The sequence below is a fragment of the Rousettus aegyptiacus genome, unplaced genomic scaffold (genome assembly GCF_014176215.1).
Source record: "Rousettus aegyptiacus isolate mRouAeg1 unplaced genomic scaffold, mRouAeg1.p scaffold_m13_p_11, whole genome shotgun sequence".
Classification (NCBI taxonomy): Eukaryota; Metazoa; Chordata; class Mammalia; order Chiroptera; family Pteropodidae; genus Rousettus; species Rousettus aegyptiacus.
The window spans coordinates 55,703,685-55,725,501 of NW_023416286.1; the positions used below are offsets into that span (position 1 = coordinate 55,703,685).

At 33.8% G+C, this 21,817-nt stretch overlaps 1 protein-coding gene and 1 pseudogene across 2 annotated transcripts in view; one reads left to right on the top strand and one right to left on the bottom strand.

Moving 5' to 3' along the window:
- Positions 1 to 21,817, top strand: part of FGF14 (fibroblast growth factor 14) — a 548,307-nt gene that overhangs the window by 409,291 nt on the left and 117,199 nt on the right. For both annotated transcript variants that reach the window (XM_016123152.2, XM_016123153.2), the window contains exon 2: positions 18,806 to 18,916. In XM_016123152.2, the coding sequence (XP_015978638.1) occupies positions 18,806 to 18,916 (111 nt within the window). The remainder of the gene's footprint in view (positions 1 to 18,805; positions 18,917 to 21,817) is intronic.
- Positions 9,494 to 10,325, bottom strand: LOC107499200 (annotated as a pseudogene).

Genomic DNA, 21,817 nt, shown 5'->3' on the forward strand with positions numbered 1-21,817 from the left:
CAGTTACAGGGTCCCCCATTGATCTGGTCTGCTTTCATGAATGTACAGAGGCGTAAACTCTGCTCTCTGACTGGGAAACATTTTGTTCCAGCATGTAGGTTGTGTGGGAGTAGAGTGTTGTTGTTATAACCCATATTGTTAGAACCTATTTTATGCTGTCCTCTCTAAGATTTGAGGTTTCTTTTTTTAGTTTCAATTTTATTTAAAGCTTTGCCTTTCTGGGATGACCTTATGAACTTCAAATCTCATTTGAATGGAGGGACTTAAATAAACAGCAGTCACCAAATGGCTCTCTCTGGCACAATGCAGAGCAAAATTGACATAAAGATTTTTATAAGAGTCCTGAGAAAATAGCATTAGTCCATTCATAAGATCAAGGTTTTCTCAGGTGCCAGGAAATACTTTTTGAAAATGGAGTTTATTAGTATTCCACATATGTGAGCTGATGAGGATAGAAATGAAGCCATTGTATGAGAATACCCCAAACTTCCCAAGGAAAGACTGAAATCTGCACACGTTAGGCCTTGGCATAAGTCAAAGTTTACATCAGAACTCAACTATAACATTTTTCACTATAGAAAAGCTCTGTTTTTGTTTTATTTTGTTTTGTAGTATCTAAGTAAATTGAACTTTAAAGCAAAACAAAGATGGTGTAGTAAAATATCTAATCAAGGAAACAAAGACTGGTTCCCCATAGGGAGGGTAAGAAAAAATTTCATAAACAGAGGAGTATCTAGGCAAGGCCTTGATGTAGGGTAGTATTTCGACAGGCGTAGAGGCAGTGGAAATAGTTTGAATAAAGATGCGTATTATAAATATGAATGTGTATAGGCAAAGCAGCACCACAAAGCAAAGACACTCTCAGAGCCCGAAACAAGTTCATTAAAAGTTTCTAGGTCAAGTAAGCATATAGTAAAGCTCTATTCCCATTTCTCTTATCTGATGAAACATCAACTTGACATTTTGCTTTTGAACTGTGTTTTGTAGTTTGCTTCCCAACATGTAAATGAATAAATTTCTTCAAGTGTGGTTTTATAAGCATGCTCAATGTTGTCTCTTCTATTTACTTCTGCATTTCATGAATAAATTTGGGGGCAAAAGATAATTTTATAATTCCTTTAAACTTTAAACTCTGTAATATACATTATAGTACTGATGTTGAGAAACAAAATTTACAATGGATTTTATTTCTTCAAATATGTTAGTACGTGAAAAAAGACAATAACTCTCCAGGAAGGTGGAAATTGTAGCTTAGATTTTTCTCATCTGTTTCTGTACTAAATCAGTAATCGTGATAGTTAAACTTTATTTTTAAATTGATAATCCCTTTGAAGCTTATACTCTATTTTACATAAGTAAGAGAAATATATCTCTTAAGAAGTGTTAACCTAAAAATAAAAGGCCTTTCAAAATGAGAGGCAACAAGCATATATTGGAAATCAAAAAGAATAACTATTCAGAACACACTGACTCAAGCAGAAGCCCTGATTAGAAGGCAAAGACAAGGGGTATTTATGTAAAAGAGAAGGGAAACAATTATAGCAAAAGAAGGCAAGCATTTCTATTGGTGCAGATAATATAACAGTGATGTTTATTCTATAGTATGTTTTCAATTTTCAGTCCAGTAACTGTCAGTTCAGTAGTCATAATATATGCTTTGTTGTTATGCTTGCAAACAGTTCTTTGAGACATAATGTTGCTTTAGGCCAAGTCCAAAGATTGTTTTGCTCTGTTTTAACATTCCGAGGGGTTGAGGCATAAGAAATGCAAAGCAGTTTTTCTGGGATGGCAGCTCCAACTATTTTAAAGTGGCTCCATTTATATTATTGTTTTACTAAAGTATTTTTTAGGTTTTTTTTTTTTTTTTTTTTCCAGAAGGTAATCTCAAAAAGAAAATGCGGCCCTTTAAAGTTGTCTGCCTTTGGATTGACCAGGGAGATACTCATTTATTTAGCTAACTGAGCACATTTCGGAAAAATATTGACAGAGATTTAAAACTTATTTTTCTTCTCTCAATGATCTTGTTGCATATCCTTCCTTCATAAAACAAAAAATAAGCTTCCTTAATATTATTTAAATTAATCTTTGGTGACAATGTCAGTAGAAATTATCTTGAATCACTGGAAGTCAAAGCATTTAAAAAGTTTTCCAATACTAGACCACAACCAGCCTTTAAATGTCATCACACACACACTACTAATATTCGCTTAGAATTTGGGATTTGGAAATTTAGAAACACAACCAAATGAATTTCTCAGGTTAAAATTTTTAATCTATTTTCTCCAGCGCTCAGTGTGTGTAGAGTGGTAGTTCGCGGTATAGGGTTCTCTAAGATGTCACAATATCAGATCACTTCTCAGTTAAGAAAAAATGGAGAAAACATGCTTCTTGTCACTCCAATGCTTAATGTACCAACTGCTTAGCTTGAGTTGCATGTGTGCCCGGAGCTACCTGCAACTGGCCTTCAGTCTTCTCTTCAATTATCCCAAAACCCTCTAACCCATCCTGTCAGTCAGAATGTCTTCAGAAACTCTTTTCCCCATGAGGATATTGGCCGATGGCATTTTATAAACGAAGATTTAAGTCTTATATTACGTTTTATCTCTTTTCTGTCTGATCCAACTTGAAGTCCACATGAAACTGTAAATTTCTTAAGGAAGAAAACACCTTAAGCTTCCTGATAGATTTGGGTCTTAAAGTTATCTTTTGTATAGACTTAGAATTAAAAAAAGATTTTAGTTTGTTTAATATACATGTGCTGAAAGACTCAACTGAGATTTTTAAATGGATAAAAATATTGGCATTTCTATTACATACCAAATTATATTATCAAAGGAAAGAAAAGGACAGGCTTAAGCATGCAGATAGTTAAGTGGTGTTTCTGAGTGTAGTGTTTTAAAGTTTTGTTTTTCATTTTTCTTTGGCTAGTCTCCGTCTTTTGCAACCAGGCTCACCGAGGCGTGACTGCAGACGTTCCAAGTCTTGTCCTCCTTTGGGCCTCCAGGCTACCCCAGTTTCTCTGGTTCTTCTCTATCACACTGTGATTTTTTTTTTCCAGTGCTGGATCAATTACAGGTCAGAAAGGCTTTGGGGTAAGAAGGACTTCTTGTGCTGAACAGAGTACGAGGGTGGATTGAGAGTGTAGAACCTGTAGGGATAAGAAATAAGCAGTTCTCTTTGCCGTTTCTAAAGGAGTGAACCCAAATGTGATCTCTGTGTAGTGCCTTTCCCAGGATTTTTCTTTCTTTTTTTTTTTTTTAGAAATTAAAAGTATGGTTCAGATGCCAAAGCCACAAACCACAATTCCAATTTTAGCAAAAGAAATCAAGATTTAGGACATAATTGTACGTTCGGAAGAGGTGTGGTAGGGCGGAGGGAGAATCTGATTCGCAGTCAGCTCCCCTACTTTTCTTCCTCCCACCTGCTCTGCGCCCTGAAAACGTGTCCACACAGCAAGGTTGCTTATTAAATCAGCACACTCTGACTATGTAACTGTATTTGTGAAGCACAGTTAAATTTTAAAGAATTTAAAATACGCACAAAAATGAAAACCAACTTCATAACTGACTGCATATTTTCTCACTTTAAAATACACCTGGCTGGTGAATAGTTTCCATACACCACAGCTTGCTTTATGAAATCTTCACAATCTTTCAACTACTACAGATTCCCACTTTCTAAACCTTTGCCCTAATAAACAAAATCTGTCTGTTTTCTTTAACATCTTTAACAACGTAGTAAGAAATAGTTTCCCATTCTCCTCTCTTCTCCCTCACTTCGGCCTCATGCTCCCTCCGTCCCTAACTGCCCATGGCCTACACCATAAGGCAGTGCTTGCCGTACTTCACTTTGCGTTAGGAAAGAGGCAGTGGTCCAAAACCGGTCCTTTTCAAATGGTACTAGACTTTCACATTTTATATAAAGTTGGCTTTCCTCACATTTGTTTTGTATTTTCAGATATATTTTTCAAAGCAAACCTGAAGTAAGAGCAAAAAGTACCAATTCTTTCCCTACTTCTCTTAATAGATAACGATCCAACATCTTCTTGAACATTTTCAGTACCACGGAACCCATTACTTTGTGAGAGAGTTGGTTTTTTCTTTCACTGGATAGCTAAGAGGGTTGGAAATTTTTCTCTCCTTATCAGTTCATATATTTATATATTAATCATTTATATATTGAAGGCCCAGTCTAGGACAGGCACTGTTCTAGACACCTGGAATATAGTAGTAACCAAAGAGGAGACAATCACTACTCTTATTTATATTCAATCCTGGTGTTACTCTGTTCTATTTCATATTGCAAAGCAAAATTAAATAATACTACTCTCTCTTTTCATGATAGCCCCACAAGTATTGGAAGACACATAAATTTTACCATTTTATTAAACATTCTCTAATACACTTTTGCCAGGGCCCTTTGTGTCAATTGCTCTCCTCTAATCTGTCCATGTCCCTCATTGTGCACTCTGAGAATTACTGAGACTTCTGCATGGTCTGAGTGTGCTGGAGTCCTTAACCAGAGCCTGGCCTACGGTTAAGTGGACAGGCTAGGAGGCCAGACTCCAGGGGCTTCAATTACAGCTCCATCATTTCCTTCTCATGTTACCTTGGGCAAGTCACATACCACTCTGTGCCTCAGTTTTTTCATGTATAAAGTGAGGATAGTACTGCCACCTACCTCAAAAAGTTTCTATAGGATTAAATGAGTTAATAAAGATAAAGAACTTAGAGTAGTTTCTGGTTGAGAGTATGTGCTCAAGATGTGATAGTTGTTATTCTTGCGATTGTTATAATTGGTGATGGATATTACATTTCTGTTCATGCAGCCTTATTGTTTTATGACCCACACAGTAATGTTGGTTTACTGGTGCTGGGAATAATGGACAATCTGATTTAGCTATAAATTTCTCTCAGCTCCTAACAAAGAGCCTGGAACAAAGTAGATGTTCAAATATGCATGCTAAATGAGCAAGTTAAATATCTTGGCTCTTGAAAATACTCTTAAAGAGAACATGGGAAGAATTTTTCTCTTGTTTTCCAATGTGAATTGATCTATTCCTGTAGGTATGTTTTCAAATTTTTGTGATTGATATACCTTTAAGGATTTTTTGAGAAAATTGGTTCCAACTGCCATTCATTTTAAGCCTTAATAGATAAAAAATGGTACAGAGGCAACACTTCCTGGTAATAAAATATACAGAAGGTTGGGTTTCTCTCTCTCTGTCTCTCTCTCTGTCTCTCTCACTGTCTCTCTCCCTGTCTCTCTCTCTGTCTCTCTCTCTGTCTCTCTCTCTGTCTCTCTGTCTCCCTCTGTCTCTCTCTCTCTCTCTCTCTCACACACACACACACACCTGGTCATGCTGAACTCTAAATTCTAGACTAAATTTCACATCATCCTTTATAGAACTTTCACATCAATTTCCAAGCGTTTTTCCTTTTTCTTTTCGTAACTTCTGGCTTAAATGTTTTTCGCCTCTACTTGAAAGCGTCCATGTTGACCTTGACAAATAGTTGTACCTATATGCCTTCTCATTCCTGCTCTTTACCTTGCTGCCCTGGAGGTTCTGGAGGAAGGGAGTGGTATTGATTAACAGAAGAGTTTATAACTCTCATCTTCTGCTAGAAGCAGCTGGAAGACAAATGTCTGAGATAGAAACTTAGAAGGGAACAGTCCTCAGACACCTGCACCTTCTTTAAGTGGAAGTAGCCTTAAAGTATCTGTTAGTACCACTTCCAGCTATAACACAGATAATTCTGCCAGTGGGGTGGAGGTCTCTGCAGAGTTCTAGAAATGAACAAGCAAAATATTTGTTCTGAAAAATACTATTCTCAAATATAGGAGCCTCAGTTCTGGAGAATATGTTGAACAGTCTTTGTCACATACAGCTGTTTTCTTAAATTCACCCACTGTCTTGATTATTTTCTTGGCATAATACATCTAAAAAAAATGATTCCTGATCCTAAAGCAAATGTGTGCTAAAAATTTGGAAACACTTTTTTGTCATGCAGAGTTACCAGTTTACTGCTCTACAATTTCTGTTAAAAAAAAAAAGCCTAATAAACCTACACATCTACTGTAATTCTTATTTTCATGGTTAATGTAATATGATATATCCTAATTACAGTGTAACTCACTGAAAGGCTTTTGATACTGGATTTTCTTAAACAATAATGCACTTTAATTTCAACAGATGCCCATTGATTCTTTAACATCATACTTTTTGTCATGCTAATCCTCGATTTTAGATAATATAATAACAGCTGGAGAGTAAATTAATACAGCTTGCTATAGGTTTGACTGGCTGTGAAAATTCTATGAATGAGTCAAATAGTAGTTGTTTTTTAGATTCCTCACATTCAGGAAATTCCATTTCTAGTTTCTGAAAGGAGAAGTGAATCATACTTTGTAGTGATTTAACTGAGTATGTTAAATTTAACATATAATACTCCAAGCTTTAGAATTTATTTTCTATATCCTTATTGATTTTCTAGTTGGTATGTAAGTTTTTGAGAAGAGAGTTGAAATAACTGACTATATTTTTAGGTTTTTCTATTTTTCCCTGAAGATCTATCAGTTTCTGCTTCATGTACTTGAAGCTCTGTCAGAAGATGCACAGACATCCAGGATTGTTGTATATTTTAATGAATTGACTTCTCTATCATGAAATGATCCCTCTTACTCCATCATAAGATTCTCTGCCCTGAAGTCTATTTTGTCCTTTATTAATATTGATTGATTATCGTTAGCATTATTTTATTGTTTCTTATCCTTATCTTATTCATTTTTTATTTTAATAGCTCAACTAAGGTATAATTGTCATAAAATAATCTGTAAATATTTAAAGTTTTATGAGATTTGACGTAAGAAACCACCATCATACTCAAGATTATGATTAGGTCAATCAGTGCAAAAGTTTTCTTATGCACCTTTGTGCTGCTAACATCCTACCTCTCCCTGTCTCTTTACCAATCTCCAAACAGTCACAGATCTTGTTTTTGTCATTATATATTTCTTTAAATTTTACAAAAGATTATATACTTGAAAACTTAAAGTAAAAATGGCTTTTATTCAGCATAATTATTTTGGAATTTATCCATTTTGTTACATCTGTCAATAGTTTATTCATTCATGCACTCTCTCTCTCTCTCTCTCTCTCTCTCTCTCTCTCTCTCTGTCTCTCTTTCTTGTAGCATTCCATTGTATGGATACAATTTGTTGAACAAACATTTGAGTCTTGGATGGTTAAAAATGAAGCTTCTATGAAGCCCCTTTTACATAGTTTTGAATGGACATATGCTTTTATTTCTTTTAGGTAAATACCTCAAAGAGGAATGCTTGGATTATGTTAGCAGGTTTATGTTGAACAGTTTAAGAATTTGCAAACAGTTTTCCAATGTGGTTGGAGCACTTTCTATTTCTACTGTTAGTTTATTTGAGTTCCAGTTTATTCACATTCTTGCCAACAATCAGTATATTTTTTAAATTTTAATCTAATATGTATAACTGTATACCATTATGGTTTTAAATCTTATTTCCCCAATGACTACTGATTTTGAGCTTCTTTTCATGAACTTTTCATCCATGAGCAACCTCTCATAAAGTGCTCTAGTTTTTCCCATTTGTTATGTTGCAACATTTGTCTTCTTGGTATTGAGTTTTTATTCTTTATATAATAGTGGATACATGCCTTTAATTAGATATAAAAATGCAAGGATTTTTACTTAGTCTGTGACTTGTCCTTATAGTCTTTTAACAGTTTCTTTTGAAGTTTTGAATTTTTGTGAAATTCAATTTATCAACTTTTTCTTCAATGGATCATGCTTTTTTATGTCATATTTAAGAACAGGATAGGAGCTCAGCGTGAAATAAAAATGCAAGGCCTATTGTTGAAAAATTAAGGATTTCAAGATGATGTCAGCAGAGCATCAAACTAAGCATTGAAGCCTTTCTAATAACATATATAGTATATATTTGAGTACGTATAGTATTTCCTTTCTCCTAAAATGTTGTTGACATTTTACTTTTACATATTTTATGAACCCTACATTACATAGTTAATATTTTTGTTTAAACAGTCAATTATCTTTTTAAGATATATAAATAACAAGAAAAATGTGTTAACCTGTGTATTTACCATCTCCAATGCTTTTTATGTCTTGGCTTAGATACATATTTCTTCTATCTAGTATCAATTTCTTTTGTCCCTAAGGGGCTTCCTTCAACATTTCTTGGATGATACACTCTACTTCTGTATATCTAAAAACATCTTTATTTTACTTTTGTTTTTGAAAGATATGTGACTTTTTTAGAATTTTAAGACACTATTTTTTCTTTCAGTACATTGAAGATTTTTCTTCATTGTCTTCTTGCTTCAAATGTTACAAACAAGCTGTCTTCCTAACTTTTGTTCCTTTATATATAATGTGTTTTTCCTGCTCTTTGGGGAGAAAAGAGATTATTTCCTTATCACTGGTTTTGAGCGCTTTCAGTATGTTATGTCTTGGTGCACTTTTCTTCATGTCTGCTGTATCTGGAATTTGTTATGCTATTTGGATCTTTGATTTTATTGTTTTTAGCAATTTGGAAATTCTTCAGCCACTATTTTTTCAAATTATTTTCTTGTCCTTTTGATATTTTCTTCTGGAGATTCCAATTAAACATATGTCCAGTCACTTGAAGTCATATCACAGCTCACTGATGCTCTGTTAATATTTTAAAAAATCTCTTTTTTTCCAAGTTTCATTTGGAACCAGTTCTATTGCTGTATTCAAGTTTACCACTTGCATTTCTGCAATTCCTAATCAGCATATGTACAATGGAATATTACTTGGCCATAAGAAAAGATGAAATACTGTCATTTGCAACAACGTAGATGGATCTTGAGATAATCATTCTAAGCGAAATAAGTCAGACAGAAAAAGATGAGAACCATGTGATTTCACTCATGTGGGATATAAAACTGAAAGCCACAAATGAACAAAACAAACAAACAAAAACTCATAGACACAGACAATAGTTTAGTGATTACCAGAAGGAAAGGGGGTGGGGAGGTAGAAAAAGGTAAACAGGGTCAAATATATAATAGAAGATTTGACTTTGGACAGTGAACACACAATGCAATATACAGATGATTTATTATATAATTGTACATCTGAAATCTATACAATTTTATTAATCAGTGTCACCCCAATAAATTTTAAAAAAAGAGAAACTAAAAAAAGCAATCGATCTCATCATATATATATATTTCATTTTACAAATTGTGATTTTCATCTATAAAAGATTATTTTGAGCCTTCTTTATGTCTTCTATGCTTGTACTTAATTTTTTGAATGCATGGAATATAGTTATTATGATGTTTGCATGTTTTTGTCTAATATTCTAACATCTGGGTCAGTTCTAGGTCAGTTTTGACTTACTGATTCTTCTCCTTGTTATAGGTAACATCTCCCTGCTTCTTTTCATGTTTGGTAATTTTTTTTTTTTTAAACATAACAAATAGGTTTTATTTGTCACTGTGAAAAGTCTGAATTTTAAACAGAATCTTGGATTTTGGGGGCTTATATCCATCACCTCATTCAACTCATCCCCAGTAGCTTTTCCAGAACTGCTACCTTCACCGTGAAGCTCCATGAGTTTTCCCAACTCAAACTTAGGCTTCTTCAGCATTTTGACTTTTCTAACAAAGACATCATGGAAAAGCTAGATGGATTGGCAAGGCTTTTCTATGTCTTTTCCAAAGCTATCTGGAATCAATTTATTGACCACTTCTTTCAAGTCATTTGTCTGCACCTCTTGGGTCATGATTTCCATCATTTTCTTCTGGATTTGGCGGACCTGTTGATGCTGAGCATAAGAGATCTTCCGAATCTGATTGTTACTTTTTGTAATAAAACCAACACAGAACAGATGAAGCAAATAACCATCGGTAGTCTTGACATTGGCATGAGCTTTGATCATGGTCTGCCATTTTTGACCATGTAGCACATTTTGTCACGGGTATGATCTATGCCATGAAAATTAGTCAGGCAGTCAGGCGGTTCTTGCCATGAACATCCTCAGTAATTAGCTTGAATTTTCTAAATGCAGCTTCATCATTCTGCATCAGCTAGGCTCACTTCAAAAACACGACCCTGAAGACCATCAGGTGAGATTTTGGTTCCTTGAGTTCTTGTGACTAGTGTTTTCCCAATATTTCTTATATTGAACATAGCTGGTGCTTTTGCTTCATACCAGTCTTTCTTAGAAAATGGGTCAACCACTTTCTTCTTGTCTCCTTTTTTGCCGCCTTTCGTAAGGTACTTGTTCTTGCCGACTGCCATGGTGGTGCTCAGAGGGCCAAAAGGGGTGGTAGCTTTTATCGGATTCAAAATATTTTGAATTTTACTTTGTTGGATGCTCAATATTTTTGTATTCCTACAAATATTCTTGAGCTTATTTTGGGATGCAGTCAGCTCACTTGAAAACAATATATGTACCCTATTTAGTTCTTCTTTCGGAATTCGTTAGGTGAGACTGAAGCACTGATCAAATGAAGACTAATTTCCCCCCACTACTGAGGTGAGACCCTTATTTGTACTCTCTTCCATGCCCCGTGAATTATGAATTTTTCCAGTCTTACTATTGGGAATAGGTACTATTCCTGTACCTGTTTGTTTCTGAGTCAGTGCCAACTCTAACCTCCAATCTTCTCAGATGGTTTCCCCAGCCTGGAGTGGTTTTCTCACATACAATTGCTGATCAGTATGCAGCTGAATACTGGATGAAACCCTCTGCCAATCTTGGAAGTTCTCCGTCTCTACAACTCTGTCTCTTTTCTAGTCCTCTGTATACCGCCTACCTTGGTCTCCTGGGACTCAGCTCCATAGCCTCAATTTAGAGAGGCCACTAAGGTTCCTGACCTTGACTATGCCCTGGAATCTCTCTCAAGACTTTAAAGTTAGCCAGTAGTCGGGCTCACCTTATTTCTTTCTCATTTTTCAGAGACAACTGTTCTTTATTTCCTGACGCCCAGTGTCCTGCGAAATTCAATTTGTCAATTTTTTTATTGTTTCATGTTAGAGGGACCTTCTAGTTTCTCTTACTCTATCTTTGTCAGAAGTAGAAGTTGTTTAGGCTTTTGAAGAATGTTTGCATAATTATTAAGCTCTCTCCGATTAAGGCATATGACTCATGTACCATTCATATTATTTTTCAGTAATAATTCTAGCATTAAAATTTTGTTCATTATGGTAGTGTATGACTACAAAATATTAGGAAATGTTATTAAATCTCTTGGTTCTTTGTTCTTCAAGCCATTTAGTTACATTTGATTAGCCTCAGATTTTATGAACATAATGAAATGCATGGTTAATATTTATAATATATGATTACATTTTGTATTATAGTAAGTATAAAGTAGCTTTTGTGTTGAGCAGTAAGAAGTGAAAGGAATGTGTATTGAAATTAAAGGATGTAATTTTGGTCATTGTATATGATAAAGTAAAACTTTCTTTCCTCTTTGCTGTTCGTTGGTTGTGTGTGTGTGTGTGTGTGTGTGTGTGTGTGTGTACGTGTGTGTTTATTATGATAAGGTATCACAAGTTAAATACAAAATTTGAGAGTGTTTCAAGATGGTACAGTTTCCTTCAGAATCAAAGGAGGTCTGCAGCAGTTATTGACATAATGGTTTTTTAAATTTAAAAAATCTTATAATAAAGATATAAAAAGGTTGTTATTAAGCATTTAGAAATTGGCTGAAAAATCATGGAAATCTGGTCATTTAACATATTTAGTTATATGTGCTTATTGCAAATATATTACTGAGATTTTGAACACTTCTTTGAGTTTCTTATCTGAAAATGGCATTAGGAACACAGATACCAGAATGTTTATCTAGAATTAAAAAATAATAATATTTAGATAGTAATTGCAAGAAAGTACCTTAGAATCCACTCTTTCTATGACAATGGCATTTGAAAATTTAAGTGAAATCCTTAGTGACTTACTTAGCAATCTAGAAAATACTTTTTAAGTAAAAGTTTAGCGATTTACTTAGCAATCTACATGTTTTTTGTCAGCTTGCAGCATAGTCCTTCCTAATATTCAGGCTAATATGAAAAACAAGATATAAAATGCCTTCAAAAATATTGTTTCTTTTAGTATTTAGTGTCACTGACATATTAACGAGAAATTTAACATGAATAATGTGTTCATATTCGTAAGTGCAGCAGATGCCACACAGAGTGACACATCAGCACACTGAATGAGACAGAGCACGCCACTTCTTTGCACAAGCACTTGCGTGTTCTGGCAAGGAGCACAGTATATTACCAGGAAAGCTTTTTCTAGGTATAATAATAATAATGGATTAACTTGGATCCTGAGTGTTGTCACTGAAGGACACGTATTTTTCTTACTTAAATATTCACAAGAATGTTGTATATTATTTTTTGCAATTATATAATTACACTTACAACTTAATTTAAAAAATATTTAGTTAAAATTTAGATGGAATAAATTAGCAGATCAAAACACATAATGTTTTATGATATGGCTATTCATCTTTGTAAGTGATGAATAAATAAGGTAGAACGATAGATCCCAAATTTTGTCCATTTTATTGTCTAGTTCTGGATTATGTTGGGGCTATGGGTGTTCTAAAGTTTCTTTAATATGTTAGAATGTAGCAATTATAGAACCTCTCTGGAAAATAATATCAGAAATGGGTACTTTTCTGAGTCCAAAGATTTGTTTTTTCCTGTAGCCTGTAGACCGCGAATACATATTTAGAAACCTAGAGAGAGTTCATCCCATGCTAGGAATTCCCAGATACCAGTCTTAGGTGTGCTGCTCCTTGAAGCTTATATTAAGTCATATATTAAGTCATATATTAGCACATTAATATATTTAGTCATATATTAGGCAGAATCTTTACTTCCTGCCTTCCTTTTAATGATCTTAGATGTTTCCCCCAAGAAGATGCTTTACCCACTGTTGTTTTCTTAATATATTTTACTTAGAGGGACTCTTTTTGGCTAAAATAGAAGAAAAGTTAAAAAGTATTGTGTTTCCATTTCAAAGCCCACATTTATCTTTATCTCAAATATGTTCTCCTCTCCAATTCTTAAATGAGATACGAAAAGAAATTCATTTTCCTTGACTGCATTTTAGGGCTTACATACAAATTCTTTTCAGAACTAAATAAATTTAGTTCAATTAGTATTTGTTAATAGTCTGCTCTGTACAAAGCATAGTTAAGGGACTTATAATGTATTTGCAGGGCAGAAAGATGTATAAACCCAATAATTAGTACATGATTAATTATCATAAAACCATATTACAGTTTCTACCCTTTTCCCCTTACTAGACAGTAAGCTACTTGAGGGTGAGAACTGTTTTTGTTTGTTTGTTTGTTTTTAATACAAGATTCTAAAAATTCTATCCTTAGTGCCTATAGGCATAGGATTCTGCTAGGCAAAGGTGGAGAGGCTTTCTAGGCTGTAGAATCAGCAGTTAAAATTAACAGACATGATAGATAATGCATTGCATTGAAGTGGTTGGGGTTAGGCAAACATTTTAAACAGCTGAACTACTTTCTAGACAGATGGAACTCTTGAGGTAGCATGGGTCAGTTCTTGGAAGAAACTGAATTTCATCCTTAGGAATTTACACAAAAAGATATAGCAAATTTTCAGATACATTTAGTTTCATTTATCATTTTCCTTAGTGCTCCAACCCAGCCTTTATTTCTCAGCCTTTGGAAAAGTTCCTGGGCATGGTTTATTTTTATGATTGAATTATATGATAATTTATGGCTTTCAGAAAATTATTCACAATACTATTTTCTGCTACTAGGAGTGCCAAAATCTAATTAGAACTACCACAAAAATGTATATTCCAAAAGTTACTTTTTACCCTGTAGAAACCATGTGATTTTTCCATAGGTTATAGAGAAATGACATTTGAGAATATATGCTGGTAATCAATTTGTACCAAGATTTATATGTAAATAAGTACAATGTGTGTGATTTAGTATATAAAATGCACATGCCAATATTGGACATTTTTCAATATAAATAATGATTTAAACTGTATACATTATTCTATGGGTTACCTCGATTTCTCTTTTTTCAGTTTACACATTGGATGAAAACAATTTGTGACAGTGATTGATTTAAATGAATCCACTTCTGGGAGAGTGATTGTTTTAATTAAAAATGTTGGGTATTTTCTTTCTCTATATCTGAAGGCAATTGGACTAATTTGCATTTCTTTCAGTTCTGAGTGTTGAGGCTAATATATTATGAAACATCTTTTTTTTTTTCATTGATGTTCATGCACATTAGCTTTCATTATTTCTATTTTAATTACTATCAGAGAGGTTCACAGAAGCAGTATCCTCAAAACATTTTTAGTGAAATGTTCAGGTATAGGAAGCAGAAAAATAAAAGACAAAACAGAAGAGAAAAGAGAATCAAGACAGACGAAGTTTTCTTATTTTCTTAAACAGAGTAGATAATTAAATGTGTAAGTGTTTTGGAAGAAATTAAAGAACTCTAGCAATTTTATGAATTGAAAAATATTTTACATTTTTTACATGTCTAACGCAAATATAAGTGTGGGACTTTAGATATTCATTCACTTTTCAATTATTAATTGAAAGTCCTAGTTGTGAAAGTTTGGGATATGTCAATATATTGGATACAAAATTTTTGTGCTTGTAGGGTTTATATTTAACATTCATTAGAAGAATGTCACCAGACCTTTTCATCTCATCAGTTTAATGAAAAAGTGAGAATGTACCTCATTATAAGTTTGATTTACACATGTAATATTTTCACTGTTTTATATATTAAGGCATAATATTAATTTAGGATGATATTCTATTTTTATCATTGTGGTTTTTCAGATTGTTTTCTTAACATTTTCAAATTCTTTTGGCTGATTTCATGTGAGATCTGAATGGATCACCATTGTTTTGTTACTTATTCGTGTACTTGGTTTTAACTACATAATCCATGCAGAAGATATCTTATGTACAAAGATGTCATCTTTGCTACATTCTTGGTGTTACCCCCTGCCCTGCCCCCAGTATCACCTTTAATCCATGCTATCATTGTGGGATAATTTTTCCCTGAACTATCCGGAGTTTAATTAAACTAACATAACTTATATGTCTACTTAACCAGGAGCACATCAACTTCAATATATTGCAGAGCACTCATTGGGAACAGGGACTGAGAACCAGTGTCAATGTGTCAGACCCTCAAAAATTACAGGATGCCCCAACTGGCCTCAGGAACTTCATGAACCTGATGTGCCTTGTGACTCTGAAGACTCCAGTGTGAATTTGTATTAAGTGTTAACAAAGCTTAACTTTTTCTCATTTTTGGCAATAATAAACAAACAAAGTTCTAATACTGGGTCTTCACAGAATGCAAGGCATTGCCTTGCACTCCACTTGGGAGAGAGACACCTGCTTTCGACTCTTGCTTTGGAGCCATGTGCTTTTATTGCAGTTGCCCAGTGTGGGCCCTGTCCATTCTGGCATTTGCGTGAGATTTTCTTGGTCCCTTTGTGTCAATCTCTCCCAGAGTCATGGAATAACACATGTAAGTGAACTATTCAGCATGTTAGTCTGAAGTTGAGACTTACTGTAGAGTGAGAAAATGAAAGGTTATATCCTCCTGTACACAGTAGATCTAGAAGCTCAGTTTTACCTTTGCTTTCCCGGACTGCACGCAATTGATGTGGTTGTTTTGTCAGTAAAATTGTTTTTGTTTTATTTTGTTTTGTTTTTGTTATTATTATTTGGTTGCATACTTTTGGCTTTGGGGCAAAAGTTTCTTCTTTTTCTTTGCTTTAATTTATTGAAAGAATGAACTTACGCTGTAAACAGCCATATTGCATACTGGGCAATTTCATAAGTTATAAAATATCAGTGAAGGTTTCATGATTATGACTATGCACAAAAAGAAACTAATAAATGGAATCTTCAGAAATTTAGGGTAACCTGTTAATCTACATTTTGGTGTCTTCTCTCTCATTTTCCTATGGATAGTATTTTTTTACATAGGCATGTTCATTTAATATACATGTATGTATATAAAATACAAAAATTCTGAGGACTTATTTTTAAGTAAGAAGTCTGGAAAATAAAATTACTTGGTCAAAAATTGTGGACATTTTTAAGGCTTTATTGTGATCAACATCTTGGTTTTCATGTTGTTCTAGTTTTCACTCCTATGAGAAATATATGGAATTACTGGATAAATTATACATTTGTCAGTATTCATCCAAGAAATATATATTTCACAACTCCTACTCATCTAAACCCTTGATATGTAATGGTGTGCAATATCATACATTTCAATTTTCTTCATGAAACTTACCATCCAGTTTGGAGACATCAATCATATAATTTCACAAACTGGAATTAAAATCATGAATTATGAAGCAAAATATTAACATCTGTTTAATCTCAGTGGTGGGTGCATGGATGTAGGTTGCATTGTTTTCTGTATCTTATAATGTATTAAAAATGTTTCAAAATGAAGTAATTTTGATGTTTAAAAAATAAGTTACATCTATGAAGAATTCTGCCATAAAAGCCTTCAAAGGAGGAATCAGACCTTGTCTGAAATACTAGGAAAGTGCCCCAGAGGAAGCATTGTTGGAATTGACCTTGAGACAGAGGAGAGAAGTTAACTATGCAAAGATATGTGCATATGCGTGTCTGTGCACAGATGTGCAAGGAGCATCTTAATGCAGGTGGGCGTATTTGAAAAAGATAAGCGTAAGGGAACAGGATAAATGTGGGAAATTATGGAATATTTGTAGACAGCCCACAGTGACCCAGGCTGAGCTCTAAGGGGGTGGCGTGGGAGCAATAGAAAACAAGGTCAGGCAGATAAGATGGGGCCCCACTGCTGCCAGATATAATTCAGTGAGTAATTCAGCCAGCAGCAAAAAGTTGCTACACATTTCCAGATCTGATGGATTGGAACAGGGACACCACAGGTGGGAAGACCACCTGAGAGAAGGCCCTGAGGGGCCGAACTGCTGCTGGTAGTGAAAACAGAGAAAGGGAAAAGAATGAGGGTGGTTGTGAAGGCAGCATCTGTAGGAACTGGACAACTCATTAGGTCGAATAAAAAAGACAAGCAAGGTGTCGATCTTAGGAGACTGATACTGTTAACATAAGTAGTCAGGACAGGGTAGAAATGTCTTTTAGCTGGAGTTGGTGGAGATGGGAAAATTGAAGTGAGAATTATACTGGACAAGTTTAAACTTAATATTAATTTTGCAGTTTGGGCTAAGGTTTCATGGGTAGAGATTTTTTACGAATCCAGTGAGGTGAATCTTAGAAAGATTTTCAAGAATGTTGACACAATTCTAATAATCACTAGGTGTTTGTCTTTAAAATCCTAGTCTTCCCAAAGCATCTATATTCTGATATGTTTAGTCACAGAGATGTGATGTGTGGTGTTCATGCATTATTTTCCAGGTTTTTGTCAATATTACACTATCTTTGAAGAAAATCTGTATACTGTGGAGTCATTATTAGTTATATTAGATATATATAGAAACAGATATCGGCATTCATTTTAATTTTTTGAGGACTGAACAAAAGGCTAAGGATATTCTAGTTTTGAATAGCTTTTTTCATTTGTTTTTGTTTTCGCTAGTGTGTTTTTTTCCGAGTGTTCACCTGGTTGCAAGTCCACAGATTTTCTATCAGTTACAATCTAGATGCTAGGTTTCATCATTCTGTGACATCCTGTTGTTTTGATGGCATGATCGCATTTGGGTGTCCCATTCAGCAGTTGTGGAGATGCCAGTTGCCATAGTGAGGATTATGATATCTCATATCAAATCTAGGTATGAGTTGGGGATGGCCTTTGAAAAGACACATGCAAATATTTATTTTCAAATATACAGCTGCCTCTTTCTGAAGCACTGGATCATTGGAGTGGTTACCTTTTCAATGACACATCAAATGAAAAGTCCGTTACCATGTAATTCTTTTTTGTTTCAATAAACTGCCACTGTCCTCTACTTCAAGCTATTTTGGACAAGAATAAAAATCCATAGTATATAATTTTATCCTTCATTTTTAGTTATATAAATGAGTAGGATTATTTATTTAATTTGTCTAATTTGTCCAAATTATGGCCACAGAGCTGACCTCGCAGCAGAGAGTTGTTATCGGGTCTCATCCTGAGATCAGAAGCTGATTTTCTGATTTTCCTGTAGATCCCACATAAGTACCAAAGATGCCTCCATGCAAGTTAGGGTGACCCTTTAGGCGTCATTCTTCATATTAGGACTTTTTCTAAGAATGTGTACTGAAATGTTAACATGATTTTTTTTTAATACAGGTTTTTCACAGTTGGGGTTTACTTGTTAAATTAAGTTTAAAAATTCATTAAAAATCCCTTAACAAGGTTCATTTGAAGCAGAAGTTTTATTATCATTCTGAATATTAGCTTAACCCATTAAATGAATTTAAGACAACTAATAAACTAATAGATTAAGTAATCTAATCATTTTAACTAATAATTTAAATACACATAGATTAGTTTTATAAAATGACCTTTTTCCTGCAGCTGACAAATGCAGCTTATGACTGCATTTTCTTCACCTTCTATGATTAGTATACTCCAGGTTTGATAAATACAGGGACATCAACACAAAATAAAAGGTGCTACTTTTACAAAATTCCCTCTTATTTCCGAAAAAGAAAGAGAAGAAACAGAAAATAAAAAAGAAACTATTGTGACACATCATGAGGCTTATGATAACTATGTTTGCCTTTCAGATCCCCAGCTCAAGGGCATAGTGACCAGGTTATATTGCAGGCAAGGCTACTACTTGCAAATGCACCCCGATGGAGCTCTCGATGGAACCAAGGATGACAGCACTAATTCTAGTAAGTGACAACCTCAGGCCACCAATTAACACAGTTGGTAGAAGATACTCTGCTACTTGATTGACTTTTTAAAATATATTTGCAAATATTTGGTTATGTTGACTCATTTTCACAATGTTACACACTAGAATGCCATTTACAATTTACTTGGACCACATGGATGAAAATATTAATAGAGTAACAAAAAAAACCCTGTTACTTTAAAATAGTTATAAATTCATATTTTCAATTTTTTTCAAACAGTCGTCAGATCCAGAATTTAACTGTTACTTTTGATCTCATTATCATTAAAGTCAAATAAGTATACTAGAGCATTCGGTGAAAGTCAATTACATCTTTACTTTGGAAATATTATTTTTATTAGGCCTGTAGCATCTTAATGGTAATTATAGAAACCGAAGAGCTATAAAGATTAGTTGTTTCAAATAATCGAAATTTAATTTTTCAAATTTTTGGCATTCAACAAGAGAATACCTATATTACCTATATGTATTGAGAGGACATTGAAGCTGTGTGCCTCTAAATACATTATATATGTTGTTTAGCTACTTCATAGAACTGGGTCTGTGATAACATTTTGTTCTTAAAAAGCCACACTCCTTCTATTGTGCTAATGTCTGTCTTCATTTTACTATTTCTTTGTATATAATTTTTCTTTTTTTTTCATTCCGGTGTCTCTCTTTATTCAATTGTCTGTGTTTTCCTTTCCCATTTTCTGATTATATTGGCATGCGATTTCTTTTAATTAGCACATCGGTTCTAAAATAGACAAACTTCCTATTGTTCAAGAGTTAGTGAAAAGCAAAACCTGATTTTATTAGAATTTCATTCCATGAAAAGAAAGGAGGATTTGAATGCATGTAACCAAGTTATAGGCATTTCCTGTTTTAAATTCTAATAATCAAATTTTTAGTAACTGATTCTGGTAGTAGCCAATAATATGAAATAGACTATTTATGCATTTGGTGTTGCTATGCAAAATATTAGTATTTTTCCAGCCATTGTGTTTATTTTTAAACTTGGGCATTACTTTTTATTTTTCTTTCAACTTTTAACTTTTATTGATTTATCTATATTTTCCTCATTTTCAATTTTTATCTTGTACCTATTACGTTATCCTTTTGTACTTTTAAACTTTTCCCTATCATATTTGTTCATTGTTTTTTGTTTGTTTGTTTGTTTGTTTGTTTTATTTCCTCTTTTATTTTAAGAAAAGAGATGGTAAAGCAATTCAGACACAGGGAAGAAAGAGGAGGTATTTTTAGTATAAGACCAATGTCATTGTTTACTTGTTGGGATTTCGATATTAGCTTGAACCTTTTAAAGTTATCAGTTCTTAACTATAATTAACCTATAAAAAATGTCAGGTTTTCCCAGTTCAAGCTAATATATACATGTGCTCATGTTCATTTTTTCCTATCTTTAACTCCTTACTCATTCTTTGACAAAAAGCATCCTCTTTTTCTTACGTCTTACTGTTGTGGGGTCATAAACAGTGATGTCTTCAGTGTTCTCTGATTTCTTTGGCTAGGGTATAGTAGAGCATGAGGACTAGTTTCCCATAACTCTGATCACTATAAGAGCTATGGCACTCATTAATCAGACTAGAGGCTTATGCCATCTATTACAAGTTATTATAAAAGGAAATAAACTATAGCTGTATGAACATGCTGCTTAGTTTGACTTCTTGGAAAAGTAATTTCCTTCAAATAAAGGGTTTATGAATTTTTTTTCCTACCTTTGGTTTTTATAATGCAAATGAGTTGGTTATTTTCAATCATGAACATCAATATCAAGTTCAGAATGGTCAAGTAGATGTCTTTTAAAAATGTATTGCTTCAGAATTGAATATGTGGCACGATATTTTCTAAATTGTGAAAGTACAGATGTAGACAGTATATGCATCATACATAGTTATATCTGGTTGTCTGGATAACATTAAGTGCTATACTGGAAAGCTGAGGTACTAAAAGATACTCAGCCTTCTGTTCTCTGTATGTATGGGACTTCTTTCTTCCTACTGTGTAACTGTAGGAGAGGGAACAAAAATCTCTGGTTTACTCTTGAAATCTTCCTTAATCCCCCTAAATGCTGGTGAGGAGCAGTTCTGAAGATGAAGCAAGAACAGGAGCCTCTGTGTAAAAGCAACTCAGAACCAAATAATATTGCCCACGTTCGAAGGACTTAAATTCCTATGCAAAGATTTGGTCCACAGCTTCTTTTCTTATAAGTTACATTGCATTTTCAGTGTACTTTAGGTTAGGTAGGTTAGTTTTGTTGCCATTTCAACATTTGCAAAGACATAGCAAAACAGAATAAAAGATGGTGAGATAAAGGTTCCCTCCTCAAAAGGGTATAAAAATTGTACAACTATAAAATTTAATAAAACTTGGCGGAATTATAACAGCTTTATGAAAGCACTGAGAAGTACTCTACTTTTGTCTACTATCACCTTTTTAATGGGAAAAAAACAGTTTTAAAAAATGAATTTTAAGATATTTTCTTCTTTATGGTTCATTACAATAGCCTTATGAATCTTAAGAAATTTGTTAGCACTGAAAAGTATTATTTTAAAATGAGGATAAACATTAGAGATAGAGATGCTGACAGACAGGTCCTAATTATAGGACTGCCCTTTTGGTTTGAGGAAGGATGTGATATTATAAATCACAAATGTGTCTCAGTTTTTTTGATAACTCTCTGAGCACAAAACAAGGATTAGTCATCCGTAAATAGGAACATAGGAAGAAATAACCTAAAAGTTGCCCTGAAGCCACCCAAAAGTTACTAAATGAAAAAACAACAACAACAACAACTGAGGCTTAAACCTTTAAATCGTGATTTGAGTTCAACATATCCCACTATTAAATATGAAATTATTTAGAACTAGGTAAAGTCAGA